Source organism: Hemitrygon akajei, chromosome 23 (genome assembly GCF_048418815.1).
Source record: "Hemitrygon akajei chromosome 23, sHemAka1.3, whole genome shotgun sequence".
NCBI lineage: Eukaryota > Metazoa > Chordata > Chondrichthyes > Myliobatiformes > Dasyatidae > Hemitrygon > Hemitrygon akajei.
Window position 1 is genome coordinate 35,893,503 of NC_133146.1, and position 14,814 is coordinate 35,908,316.

At 45.1% G+C, this 14,814-nt stretch overlaps 1 protein-coding gene across 1 annotated transcript; it reads left to right on the forward strand.

The window, feature by feature from the left end:
* Window positions 1–7,655: 7,655 nt before the first annotated feature.
* LOC140715091 (interferon-induced protein with tetratricopeptide repeats 5-like) lies at window positions 7,656–9,419 on the forward strand. The gene has a single exon (XM_073026819.1). It carries the CDS (start codon window positions 7,676–7,678, stop codon window positions 9,050–9,052), a length of 1,377 nt encoding a protein of 458 aa, XP_072882920.1. The 5' UTR covers window positions 7,656–7,675; the 3' UTR covers window positions 9,053–9,419.
* The last annotated feature ends 5,395 nt before the right edge of the window (window positions 9,420–14,814 follow it).

Sequence of the window (14,814 nt, forward strand, 5' to 3'; positions counted from 1 at the left end):
AAGCACGCATGTGTGTATGTGCGATTTCCCCCAACTACATTGAACACTGAACACAACAAAAAAACTAACAAATCAAAGCAGGTGTTCAACCAGGGCCCTCAAGTATGTCCTGCCATTGAATACCATCATGGCAGATTAATCAACAGTGTCCTCAGTATCAGTTTCTCAAAGACCCAAATTCCTTGATATCACTTTTACATTTCTATCTATCTCCTCTGCAACTATAACCCACGATTTGACCTGCTCCTCCAGTGGGGCAGACAGTTCCAGGGAATCCCTAAAATAAATTTCTACACAGTACTGTTTTTAATACCCAGCCTCTTATTTTGTTAGTTTGTCCACTTGTTCATGACTCTCCCACTCTAGTGAAAACATCCCAACATCTACAGAAATTTCTGGAAATACCCAGAAGATTGGGAAGCAGCTTTTCCCAGTTGAACCTACAGGGTATATCCAGCACTTCTGGTTTTTGCTTAGATTTACAGCATCTGTTTTTTTTTTACACTGATTCTCCTCTCAACATTTACCCTGTCAAGCTCACAGAGGGTCTTGATTGTGTAAATAAGATCACTCATCATTCCTCAAAAAAGGAATAAAGATCCTCAGACTCTAGCCTCTCTTGGTAGGTCAATCCCCTCATTCCAGGATTTAGCCAGCTGTATTCCCTGCAATTTTATCCTGTTTTAGCTGATGTGTCCAAAGCTGTGAGCAGTATTCCAGGTGTAACCTTGCAATGCTCTGTGAAAAACATCCCATTTCTTAAACTAACACTTCCTCAATATGGGCCAAAATGCTGGCTGTATTCATAACCACTTGTTGCATCTGCCTGCTGACTTGTTGTGTTTGTCATATATTCCCCTGCCAACTATATTTCCCTGCCGACTCTATTGTATTTTCCTCCTCCACTCCCACTGGGAACACATGACGCATAACCAAGAAGGAGATTAATTTGTAATGCGGCTGGATGTGTGAAACGTAATATCATTGAAACTACCAACAGAGTGATTTCAGGAAGCAAGACATAGACTGGAGAATAGGTTCCATTGCCAAGGCCTGGCATATCTACACACACACACATCAGCCTTATCATCGCTGATATCAACAGTGTCAGACAAGCCTCACCACTGAATTATTAACTTTCTCCAAAGTTGTGCTATGGAGCCAAAACCCATGCAGTAACAGGTTAGTGAGTTCATCATTTGATTTCATCTTAAAAGTTTCTCTTCATAACAGTCTTCCAAATTACAATTAGAAAGGGTGATGGACTCCTCTGAAGGTGGCATATTTAGTATCTCAAAGCAGTGTGAAGGCTCAACCTAAAAGCTTCGAATCTATAAGAATTTTTCATAAAGGTTGTTAGATTATAAGATTAAATTGTTACGTACCCTGTAACTGGGTGTCTTACCAGCCAAGATAAAAGTATCCGTTGGAGTCTGGTACTATTTTCAAAACAGTGTTTATCAGTAAAATATACAAATCAATATCAACAATGCAAATATACAGATAATACACGTTAGCAATACTAAACCTAAAAGTGTGGGTATAATAATAATCAATAATAAACAAGCTCTGTGAATGTCTAGGGGATAATGAATTGTCATATGTGAATATAAAGTTCAGTTCAGTTCATACAGCCTGAGGTAGTTGTTGGTCGATGTGTTGTAATTGTTGGAGAGAGAGAGAGAGAGAGAGAGCGAGCAAACAGTGACAGCCAGTCAAACCTTCCTTTACGTTCTTGATCTGTCGATGTGTTGTTGTGGCCATTCAGGTATGACCCCTCTGTCCTTTAGCTAGACCGTTCTTCTATGGTGGACTCCTCACCCAGGCAAGGGTGGACACACACACAAGCCCCCACCGGCCTCGCTATAAACACTGTGAGTTAAAATTGACCGATCCTTCGTTCGGTCTCCGATGCCCCACACTTTCTCGTGGGTTCCAACACTTAAGCAGTGCTCATTAGTGTGTCTCTTGGTGTGTCCCAGGGGTGTCTCCCCAGACCTCACTTTTATCCCTACTCACGGGGTCTCAGATGTCAATCAGTTTTGAATGGCTTAGCTCATCAAACCAGCCCACTCCGGCTGTCCACTGAGGAATTTTAATGAACAGAATGGTACCAAGTAAACAATCCTTCTCTGAAGCCATAAGTCTTTCAGGAGTCATAATATGGTGGAACAACAAGTCTCTCTTTCCCGGTGTTATCTCTCCCTTGTCTGAAGCAAATGTTTCAGTCCCAGTATGTTTTTGCTCCATCTCTTTCTCTCTCATTAGCAGCCTGGCAACAGTAACGGTTTGTAATTCTCCCAGGGGAGGGGACATGGACAACTCTGTACCCTTCTGCCCATCAGAGCTGTTCATCCTTCGTAACACTCCCATCCTTCTAGGAATTTTCACCAAAGGGGAAAATTAACTAATACCGCGTCTTACAGAATTACAGAGTTTAGCAAAAATACAGAAGTGTTCTTAACTATAAAGCAATACAGATATATCTTCACTTAGCATCTAGATAAACAGTCAGCGATTACATTGTCACTCCCTTTAATATATTGTATATCTTAATATCTTGATATCTTGTATCTTAATATCAAATTCCTGTAGCATCAGACTCCAATTTAATAACCACCTATTTTTCCTCTTTGTTAGCCAACAAATACCAAGGGTTGTGATCTTAGCTTAAATGTATATTACAAAATGTGAACCAATACGTGTGTGATTATACTGTAGTACATTACAGAAGTTTGTGCAAATACTAATCTCTATTTTACGTTTAAACTTAACAGTCAATCTTCTATGGTGTTGTCTTTATTATTTACATGCTTTGTCAAATTCCCTCAAAACCAGATCCTGTTATTTAAAGTGGCATTTTGTCAACCTTTGCCCCCTTTCCATTTAACTCTCACATGGTTAGCTTGCTCACCAGTGTGGAATAGGCTTTCACATACTCTTTTCATAGGAGTTAACTTATCACCAATATTTTTCAAACTTAGCCCGTTCTCTGAACTTCCACACAATTCTTTATTTTTGAGCAAGTCATTAATTTTATCTTCAGGACCCTTCATTCTATTAGTTTTCAGTTTAACATCTGCAAGTGATCCCTCTTCGTCAAAACAACATTTCAAATTCTGCCTCTGCAAATCACATCCTTGAATAACATCAGCGAGTTGTTTACCTTTAAATTCCAAAACAAACTGTAATTGATTCACAGGCACCTTGTTAACAAGCCATTGTTCCTTCGGCCTGGTTACTGCTTCTAAAACCAATCCAAACTTTAAATTTTCTTTATTCAATTTAGGAACAACCCTTTTCCCTTCAATAATATTCACATCACCAGCTTTCATCTCACTAACTTTTAACATACCTTCTAACACAAACAACTGAGAATTCTCACTCTCCACTGGTACCAAGGTTAACCCTTTCTTCACTAAACCAAGTCCATCTGACCCAAAAGGACTGCATTCCTTTTCAACTAAATCGGATACCTCAGACTTTTCCTGAGTTTCAATACTAGGTTCAGTACCAAGTGCATCCACACCCTGAACACACTCAAACGGGACATCTACCTCTTCCAGGCTTTCCATACCAGTCCCTTTTTCAAATTCTAAGTTCCCCTGATCCTCCCAGTTACTCTCTGGGCAACTCCCATCCGGAGTAAACTCAACCCTGCGGGTTAAAACAACCTCATCTGCTAACCCAGCAGACTCCTTCAAGGTAATGGCATCCTTTTCATCTAGGACTGCCCTTATATCATTATCGGGAACACATTTAAATTTTTCAACTTCAAACTGCTCTGTCAAGCCAGGCAGATCATCCATGTCCAACCCTGGACCTTCTAACTGCCTTATCTGTTTCTCATCTCTACTCTGTGCCTCTATACATTCTCTCTTGGCTAAGGGTAGGTCTACCTCCTCTCCTTTACTCTCATTCACCTCCCTATTCTCCGTTTTACCATCCCCTAACCCCTCTTGGTACAGGGTCAGTAAAAACGTCTCAGCCAAATCAACACTGGACTCATTTAAACTGGTCTCTTTCTCAGCTGCCTTTCTCGACATGCTGCGAGTGATTGCGCATGCGGGATAGATCTTACAGTCTATGGGCGGGTCCTCAGCACTCACAGGCTTGCTTGTTAATTTCACTGCTGAACACACGTCACCACCTGCTAAATCATTACCAAGAAGGACGTCCACGCCGTCTCTCGGTAATTCTGACCGCACCCCTACTTCGACTGGTCCAGATACCAGGTCACATTTTAAAATGATCATATGCAAAGGCACAGCTTCTGTCCCTTTTCCTATACCTCTTAAAACTACCTCTCCAGTTTCAGGACCGAAATCTAGCACCTTACTTAGGATCAATGACTGATCAGCCCCAGTATCTCTCCAGATTCTCACTGGAACTGGGGTCTCCCCTTCTTTCACAGACACCGTCCCTTCTGAAATAAATTTCTCACGCCCCTCACGTACTCTATCTACCTTGGCCTCCCTCGTCGATTTGCTGATCGACTCAATACACCCTGTAGGGATTGCTGTTTTCCCTTTTCCTGTCTCCTTCTTCGGAGCAAAGCACTTAGATGCAATATGACCAACCTTTCCACAATTATAACAGGTCAAGCCAGGAACCTTCCTGCCAGCCTGCTTGTCCTCCTTACCTTTACCACTAGCTCCCGGCTTATTCTCTACCTTAGCCGGTGGACTTTCTTTACCGTCCCTGCTGCCTTTCTGGTAACTCTTATTTGAGGAAAACTTTGTCTTTTGGGTTAGGGCATATTCATCTGCGAACCTGGCAAATTCCAATATAGACTTATTCGTCTTCTCGTTCAGATACATCCTGATATTATCCAAAACACAACCTTTAAATTCCTCAATCAGAATTAACTCTCTGAAACGATGGAAATCCTCCTCCACCTTTTCTGCAGCACACCGGTGATCCAAGAGCACACCCTTTTCATAGGCAAACTCTGTATACGTCTGATTCCACAGCTTCTTTAAATCTCTGAACTTTTGTCTATACGCTTCAGGTACCAACTCATAGGCCCGAAGGATAGCCTGCTTTACTTCCTCATATTCCTCAGACTCCCCCTTGGACAACGCCGCATATGCCCGTTGAGCCTTCCCTTTTAATACACTTTGTAACAACGCCACCCACTGATCTCTGGGCCACTTCTGATTCACTGCCACCTTTTCAAAATGCAAGAAGTAACTATCAACATCTGTCTCCTCGAACGGAGGTACTAACCTAAACTCCCTACTAACATTAAACTTCTCCTCTCGGTCTGCCCCACTACCCACATGTTGCCATTTCTCCCTCCGGAACTGCCGTTGTTTCTCTTCCTCCTCCATCCACCTTTCAGCTTCCTCTTTCCTCCTTTCAGCTTTCCTTTCTTCCTCCTCTGCTTCCAGCTGTTTTAACCTAAGTTCATGCTTCCTCTGTTTCTCCTTCTCAACCAACTCAGCTCCTTCTTTCTCCCTTTTCGCCTCCAACTCCTTTAGCAGGATCTCATACTCCATTTTCCTCTTCTCCGTCTCCAACCTTATTTTTTCCATCTCTAACTGAGCCACCCTAACAACTGGTTTCTTTTCAGGGAACAGGTTCAATGCATCAGGTGTGAACACATCCTCGGATATATAATACTGGGCTATGGCCCTCTGTATCTCCCACTTTTTCATTGACGACTTTACCTCTGAGATATCTAGTCATTTCGCAACCTCCACCAAGTCCGTCTTTGCGGCACCCCCTAGCGCCTTCAAAGTCGGCTTTCCTAAAAATTTGTCTATTTCCATCTCTGCTGGTTTCCTGTCTGGTTACCCATGCAACCAGATCAGATAATGGACTTATAGCCCAATTCACTGGCCCCCCATATTGGTAATCAAATCTCGAGATGAGGCCCCAATTTGTTACGTACCCCGTAACTGGGTGTCTTACCAGCAAAGATAGAAGTATCCGTTGGAGTCTGATACTATTTTCAAAACAGTGTTTATTAGTAAAATATACAAATCAATATCAACAATGCAAATATACAGATAATACACGTTAGCAATACTAAACCTAAAAGTGTGGGTATAATAATAATCAATAATAAACAAGCTCTGTGGATGTCTAGGGGATAATGAATTGTCATATGTGAATATAAAGTTCAGTTCAGTTCATACAGGCTGAGGTAGTTGTTGGTCGATGTGTTGTAATTGTTGGAGAGAGAGCGAGAGAGAGAGAGAGCGAGCAAACAGTGACAGCCAGTCAAACCTTCCTTTACGTTCTTGATCCGTCAATGTGTTGCTGTGGCCATTCAGGTATGACCCCTCTGTCCTTTAGCTAGACCGTTCTTCTATGGTGGACTCCTCACCCAGGCAAGGGTGGACACACACACAAGCCCCCACCGGCCTCGCTATAAACACTGTTAGTTAAAATTGACCGATCCTTCGTTCGGTCTCCGATGCCCCACATTTTCTCGTGGGTTCCAACACTTAAGCAGTGCTCATTAGTGTGTCTCTTGGTGCATCCCAGGGGTGTCTGCCCAGACCTCACTTTTATCCCTACTCACGGGGTCTCAGGTGTCAAGCAGTTTTGAATGGCTTAGCCCATCAAACCAGCCCACTCCGGCTGTCCACTGAGGAATTTTAATGAACAGAATGGTACCAAGTAAACAATCCTTCTCCGAAGCCATAAGTCCTTCAGGAGTCATAATATGGTGGAACAACAAGTCTCTCTTTCCCGGTGTTATCTCTCCCTTGTCTAAAGCAAATGTTCCAGTCCCAGTATGTTTTTGTTCCATCTCTTTCTCTCTCATTAGCAGCCTGGAACAGTAATGGTTTGTAATTATCCTAGGGGAGGGGACATGGGCAACTCTGTACCCTTCTGCCCATCAGAGCTGTTCATCCTTGGTAACAAAATTTACTCCTAAAATCAAAATACCAAACATAGCATCATTGAGGTTCATCTGGATTTGACAATAGCAGACAAGGAACAGAGAATAGTACAGCACAGGAACAGGCAGAACAGAGAACAGTACAGCACAGGAACAGGCAGAACAGAGAACAGTACAGCACAGGAACAGGCAGAACAGAGAAGAGTACAGCACAGGAACAGGCAGCTAACCCACATTATCATGTTGAACTAATTAAACAATTGATTAAATGTCTAATTAAACTAAGCCCTTCTGTCTGCACAGAATCCGTCTTTCTCCTTTCTGTACACAATCATGTGCCAAGCTAAAGCAATTTAAACGACTCTGTTGTATTGTCCTCCTCCACTCGCACTGGGAACACATGACGCATAACCAAGAAGGAGATTAATTTGTAATGCGGCTGAATGTGTGAAACGTAATATCATTGAAACTACCAACAGAGTGATTTCAGGAAGCAAGACATAGACTGGAGAATAGGTTCCATTGCCAAGGCCTGGCATATCTACACACACACGCACACGCACACACGCACACACACCCTGTCATTATGAAATCCTGCCTCATTCTCATTACCACACTGAGTACAATGACATAAGGTGAGGAATGCACCCAGCGAGACAGATCTGCTAACAGTTTCAGAGACTGAAAATCAAAGACACATTTTCATGAATTTTGTTCTCTTACAGCAACACACCGAGAGATCTGTTGAAAGAGAATCTCGATCAGCTTCAGTGTCACTTCACGTGGGCCCCGCAGAAGGAAACCATTGACTTGGAAGATATGATGTACAGATTGCAAGATTCTGTAAGTCTAAATTTGAAGTATAAAGCTCACTCCTGCAACCAACTCGCTTTTGTAAACTGCCTGAAGGGCAACTATGAAGAAGCAATTCAAAACTTAAAGGAAGCTGAAAAGATTCTGAGGGAGGACAACAAAGATGAATTTGAAAGAAGAAGCATCATCACCTATGGAAACTTTGCCTGGGTGCATTACCACATGGGACAACTGACAGAGGCCCAGTCCTATCTCGACAAGCTGGAGATGATCTGTAAACCGCTCAGTGACGGCCCTCGCTGTACAGCAATGATACCCGAGGTGTACGGGGAGAAGGGATGGTCATTGTTAAGATCTACAGCTCGATATTATGAGGAGGCAAAGGAATGCTTTGAGAAGGCTCTGGAAGAAGATCCTGATAATGTGCAATGGAACATGGGATATGCCACTGTACTATTTCGGTTGGAAGCAATTTTTGGAACCAAAGAGAATCGTGAACAGAGTCAGTCAGTGAAGTATCTGCGTCGTGTGTTAGAGCTTGATCCCGATGACTCACTGGCCATGGTTCTGTTGGCTCTAAAACTTCAGGAGCTGAAGAAAAAGAATGAAGCAAATGAATTAGTTGAACAAGCATTGCAGAAAACCTCTGATTATCCAAAAGTGCTTCGCAACGCTGCAAAATTTTACCGAAAAGAAAAGGATGTGGAAAAAGCAATCATGTTGTTGAAGAAAGCATTAGAAATTTCCCCACATTCTAGCGTCCTGCATGACCAAATAGGCATGTGTTACAGAATCAAACTACTTGAATTAATTGCCAATCCTCTGAGCAAGGATCCTCAGAACCCAGAATTCCAACAAAAAGCAGATTTGTTCAGTGATTGCAAGAATCATTTTGGAAAGGCATTTGAGCATCGTCCAAAGACAGCCATTAAATCACAACTGGATTTTGCAGACATCTGTGTTAGAAATGGAGAGTATTCCAAAGCAGACGAGATCTACAGTAATCTGCTAAAATTAGATGACACTCGCCCAGAAAATGTGCAGACAATAAATTTAAAGGCTGGTTTATTTCATCTATTCCGGAGGAAATCTGAAGATGAAGGTATCACATTGCTAAAGAAAGCATTGAAGATTGAAATTCACACAAAGGTATGGAAAAGAGCTTATGAGCATTTGGAGAAATGGGCAAATAAGAAACTTTATAGCAATCCACATAACAGCATGGCCCTTGGTGCCAAAGGGCTACTGCATCAACTGGTTCACAACAAGTCCAAAGCTGTTGAATGTTATGAAGAAGCCTTGCAGTTTGATCCTGGCAATGAAGAATATCTCAGTGCTCTTTGTCAACTACGCCTTTCCCTGGAGGACCATAATGATGTTTGAAAGGTGAAATGATTTTACTGAATCTGAGGACAGATTTGTAAGATTTCGTACTAAATATATTCTGTTTATGAATGAGGGTTTTACTTGTGAATGTTATTTTAAAGAACAATGTTATTGTAACTATAGCTAATCCCTGTGTTTATTACAAAGAGAGTGACACTTCTAGTCCTGTGAACAAATCAAGATTAGTTCATTTCTTTGGACATTCATTTTAATCTGGAGAGAAAGTTGAATTTATAAAATTACAACCAACACATCCAAATGAAAAATCCTGACAAGTTTCCTCTTCAAATTGTTTAATGCATTGTTCCAATATAGTCACTGTTGTTCAAAGGCTCATTTGTAAGATTATTAATAATCATTTTCTAATTGACCAAAATGAGACTGTAAATAAATGTGTGTATAACCTATTTCTCAACATAATGATTTCAAAAAGGAACATGTACACATACAATGAATTCACCATCCAATTTAACAGATTTGCCCAGTCTAGACATGTGTTAAAGTGTTAAAGTCTCCTTTAATTACAATCAAAGGACACCCCTACTTTCTTGACCTCTGACTTGCTCTCTGATTAATTATGTGACACCATCACTTGTTTGAAAAGCTCAATGGAAGCATGGTGTCTGATAAGGGAGAGTCAACGAGGCTCTGTGCATGATAAGCCACATCTAACCGATCTTGTAGAGTTTCTCCAGGAAGTTACCAGCAAAGTTGATAAAAGCAAGGTAGTGGATGTTTTCTACATTTGACAACATCTTGAATGGAAGGGTAATGAAAGATGTTCAGTCACTTGGTAATCAAGATGAGGTCATAAGTAAGATTAGAAGTTGGCTGTGCAGAAGCCAGAGATTAGTTGTAGATGCTTGTCTCTCTGACTGGAGGCCTGTGATAAGAGTTGTGCTGCAGGGATTGGTGTTGGGTCTGTTGTTATTGTCATCTATTTCAACAATCTGGATGATAGTGTGGTTTACTGGTTCAGCAAATTTGCAAATGACAGCAAGATTTGACATGGAGTGGGAGCGAGGAAGACTAGGGATCTCAACCAGCTGGAAAAATGGGCTGACAAATGGCAGATGGAATATAATACAGATAAGTGTGAGGTGTTGCACTTTGGGATGCTAACCATGGCAGGTCTTACAGGGAGAGTGATAGGCACTGAAGTGTATGGTAGAACAGACTGATCTGGAAATATGGATCCATATTCCTTGCAAGTGGTGTTACAGGTAAATAGCATTATAACAAAAACTTTGGGCCCATTGACATTCATAAATCAATGTACTGAGTACAGAAGTTGGAATGTTATTTGAGGGTGTATGAGATTTTGGTGAGGCCTAATTTGGAGCATCGTGTCTAGTTTTGATGAGCTGCCTACAGGAAAGATGACAATAAGATTGATTGGACACAGAGAAAATTTAGAAGGATGTTGTGGGACTTCTGGACCTGAGATATGGGGAAAGGTTGAATAGCTTGGGACTTTATTTTCTCCATCGCAGAAGACTGAGAAGATTTGATAGAGGTATACAACATTATGAGGGGTATAGACAGGGTAAATACAAGCAAGAGCTTCCACTGAAATTAGGTAAGACTACAACCAGATGTCATGGGTGAAAGGTGAATCGTGAAATGTAAAAGGGGACATGTGAAATGACAAAGGGAACATGAGGGGGGATCTCTTCGTTCAGATGTTGGTGGGAGCATGGAAGGAGCTGCCAGCACAAGTGGTCAGTTTCAACATTTAAGAGAAATCTTGATAGGAGCAGGAATGGGGTGGGTCAGCAGGCTATGGCCGGGTTGCAGGTCGATGGGACAAGGCTGATTAATGTTTCGGCACACACTAAGTTCATGTTTCTGTGCAGAAGTGTTCTATGACTCTATCCTTCAGTAACTGGTTCACACCGGATCAATCTCTTGTGCCAGAAATTCATAGAAGTTGTTGTGAATTCTCTGAACCTTCAGCCACAATATCTCCAGATTTGTTATTTGACACTTTGCCCTGCTTTAAGCTCCCTTTCTGTTGGATGTTGTTTTTATCTTCCATTTCTGCTGTTCTAACTTCTCCTTACTCTTTTGTTTTCCCATGGCTGAGTTCCCTTCACTGCTCCTATGTGGTGAACTAGATATACCTGTCTGACTGCTCCTGTGGCTCCTCCCACAGACCCTGCTGACTGCTCCTGTGGCTCCTCCCACAGACCCCTGTATAAAGGGGACTGTGGGCTGCTGCTCTCCCTGATTTTCCCCAGGATGTAGTGCTGTTTATTCTTCCAGTCAATAAAAGCCGATATCTCACTTCCTAAGTCTCAGCGTGAGTTATTGATGGTGCATCAATTTTATTGACTGGAAGAATAAAACATGGAAACCGTTTTACGCCCGGAACGTTTGGATTTGGACCCCCAGGACCCTGAGGCAGCTCTTGCCTTTGAACACTGGCTTGTATGCTTCCAATCATACTTGGAGGAGGTTCGTGCCACAGACTCAGCTGAGAGACTTCTCCTCTCGAGGGTCGCCCCAAAAGTTTATTCATTCATCAGGGACCTCTCGACCTACGAGGGGGCGCTTGCCGCCCTCAAAAGACAGTACCTGCGGCCGGTAAACGCAGTTTATGCCCGGCACCGCTTGGCAACACGAAAACAGCGGCCTACGGAGTCGACTGCTGAATTTCTTCGAGCTCTACAGGCACTCATGCGGACTTGTGACTGCCAAACGCTCACAGCGGAACAGCATACGGAACTCTTGGTCCGAGACGCTTTTGTGACTGGAGTCCGGTCAGTGTATTTACGCCAGCGGCTGCTGGAAAAAGCTGATCTTACCTTACGCTCAGTGATAGAGACGGCCGATACATTGGAGGCTGCGCAGCTGTACGCCGAAGCGGTCCAGCCGCGCGATTCCCCGGTTCCGAGTGAATTCGCCAACGCCGCTGCCAGTCGCGGTATCATGAACTCCTCGAATTCGCCGGGCATAAAACTCTGTTACTTTTGTGGGCTTCAGAAACATTCCAGAAACAGCTGTCCGGCTCGCGAAGCGACTTGTTCCAGCTGCGGGAAGAAGGGCCATTTCGCCAAGGTCTGTAAATCTAAACCGCGCCCGGGGGTCGAGCAGCGCTGCGTCTGAGACCTGGGGGCCGCCATTTTGCATGCCCGGATGTGGACAACCATCTTTGCCGGCGTCACCAGGCCCCGCCCCCGACTCGCCATCTCGCATGCCCGGATGTGAGCGGCCATCTTTGCCGGCGTCACGAGGCCCCGCCCCCGACTCGCCCCCTTCAACGCTGGCTACCGTGACCCTCGATCAAAGCGCTCCGCACCAGCTCGCCAGGTCGATGATGGACATCCTGGTGGAGGGGCACAGGACTAGCTGCCTGTTTGACACGGGCAGCACTGAGAGTTTTATTGACCCGGCCACAGTGAAACGCTGTGGACTCGTGAAACGGCCGGCACGTCAGAAGATCACCTTGGCTTCTGGGTCGCATTCCACAGACATCCGGGTGGGTTGTGTAGCGACATTGGTGGTGCAGGGCACAGAATATGGGAACTTTGCGTTCCTGGTCATGCCTCGACTGTGCGCACCTGTGCTGTTGGGGCTCGACTTCCAGAGCCATCTCAAAAGTGTGACTATGGCATATGACAGGCCCCTCCCACCACTCACTGTCAGGAATCCTCAGTTTGGTGGGACTTCGCCATATACTCCGTTACCACACGCACATACACTGCGCCCCCTGTTAGAACTCCCTCTTCCCACCACTCTCAAGGCCCTCCGGCGGTGCCTGGGTTTTTTTTTCCTATTACGCCCAATGGGTCCCCCATTACGCAGACAAGGCCTGCCCCCTGGTCAGGTCTACCACTTTTCCCCTCTCTGCCGAGGCCCGCGCGGCCTTCAGCTGCATTAAAGGGGACATTGCCAAAGCAACGATGCATGCGGTGGATGAGACCATTCCCTTCCAAGTAGAGAGTGACGCCTCTGACGTCGCGCTGGCTGCTACCCTCAATCAGGAAGGCAGACCAGTGGCGTTTTTTTTCTCGTACCCTTCAAGGCTCTGAACTTCGGCACTCCGTGGTGGAGAAAGAAGCCCAGGCCATAGTGGAAGCTATTAGGCACTGGAGGCACTATCTCGCCGGCAAAAGGTTCACCTTGCTGACCGACCAGCGCTCGGTTGCGTTCATGTTCAGCAACCAACAGTGGGGCAAGATCAAAAATGATAAAATTTTGCGATGGAGAATAGAACTCTCCACCTACAATTATGATATCCTGTACCGGCCTGGCAGGCTCAATGAACCCTCTGATGCCCTATCCCGGGGAACGTGTGCTAGTGCCCAGCTCGACCAGCTGTATGCCCTTCATGCCCAACTTTGCCATCCGGGGGTCACCCGATTTTACCATTTCATTAAAGCCTGGAACCTGCCGTACTCGCTGGAGGACATCAGGACGATGACCAGGGACTGCCAGATCTGCGCTGAGTGCAAACCGCACTTCTACCGTCCTGACACTGCGCAGCTTGTCAAGGCCACCCGCCCTTTTGAGCGACTGAGTGTTGACTTTAAGGGCCCCCTTCCCTCCACCGACCGCAATGTCTATTTTCTCAGTATTATTGACGAGTACTCGCGATTCCCCTTTGCCGTTCCCTGCCCCGACACTACTACCACGTCGGTCATAAAAGCCCTGCGCCAGCTCTTCACTCTGTTCGGATATCCCTGCTATCTCCACAGTGATAGAGGGTCCTCCTTTATGAGTGACGAGTTGCGCCGGTTCCTGCTAGCTAGGGGCATTGCTACTAGTCGAACCACAAGTTATAATCCCCGGGGGAATGGCCAGGTGGAGAGGGAGAATGCCACAGTGTGGAAGGCCACACTTTTAGCCCTTAAGTCAAAAGGGTTGCCGGTCTCCCGATTGCAGGAGGTCCTCCCTGAGGCACTCCACTCTATCCGCTCCCTGTTGTGTACGTCCACTAATGCCACCCCTCACGAACGCTTATTCTCTTTTCCCAGGAAGTCTGTCACTGGGACCACCCTACCAGTTTGGCTGACGTCCCCGGGGCCAGTGCTGCTACGTAAACATGCGAGGAGTAATAAGTACTCACCGCTGGTCGAGAGGGTTCACCTCCTGCATGCTAATCCCCAGTATGCCTACGTGGTCTTGCCTGATGGGCGGGAGGACACGGTCTCTGTCCACGACCTGGCACCCGCCGGAGCAGCAGACCACTACCCCGAACATTCCACGGTAACTATGAACCCTGTACCCGAGGTGACACCGCACACACCGTGCCACACCCAGACTCCTCACGACGCTCATGTACCGGGCATCTCGTACGCGTCTATTCCAGGGACCTCGCTCACACGCGAGGGATCCCTGACATCTCCGGTTGGGACAGAACCAACCCACTCTCCGCCTCAGGTGCAAACACCACCTCCGGCACCTGTGCAATTGCAGCCGGAGCTACGTAGATCGCAGCGAACGATTCGACCACCTGATAGACTTAACCTGTAAATATACTTGGGGATTTTTTTTAAACAAAGGGGGGGTGAATGTGGTGAACTAGATATACCTGTCTGACTGCTCCTGTGGCTCCTCCCACAGACCCTGCTGACTGCTCCTGTGGCTCCTCCCACAGACCCCTGTATAAAGGCGACTGTGGTCTGCTGCTCTCCCTCATTTTCCCCAGGATGTAGTGCTGTTTATTCTTCCAGTCAATAAAAGCCGATATCTCACTTCCTAAGTCTCAGCGTGAGTTATTGATGGTGCATCATCCTATATCTCTGGAAAATTAC

What these genes read in the sequence shown, in the direction of transcription:
- LOC140715091 (XM_073026819.1), top strand. Translation starts at nt 7,676, where the DNA reads ATGATGTACAGATTGCAAGATTCTGTAAGTCTAAATTTGAAGTATAAA.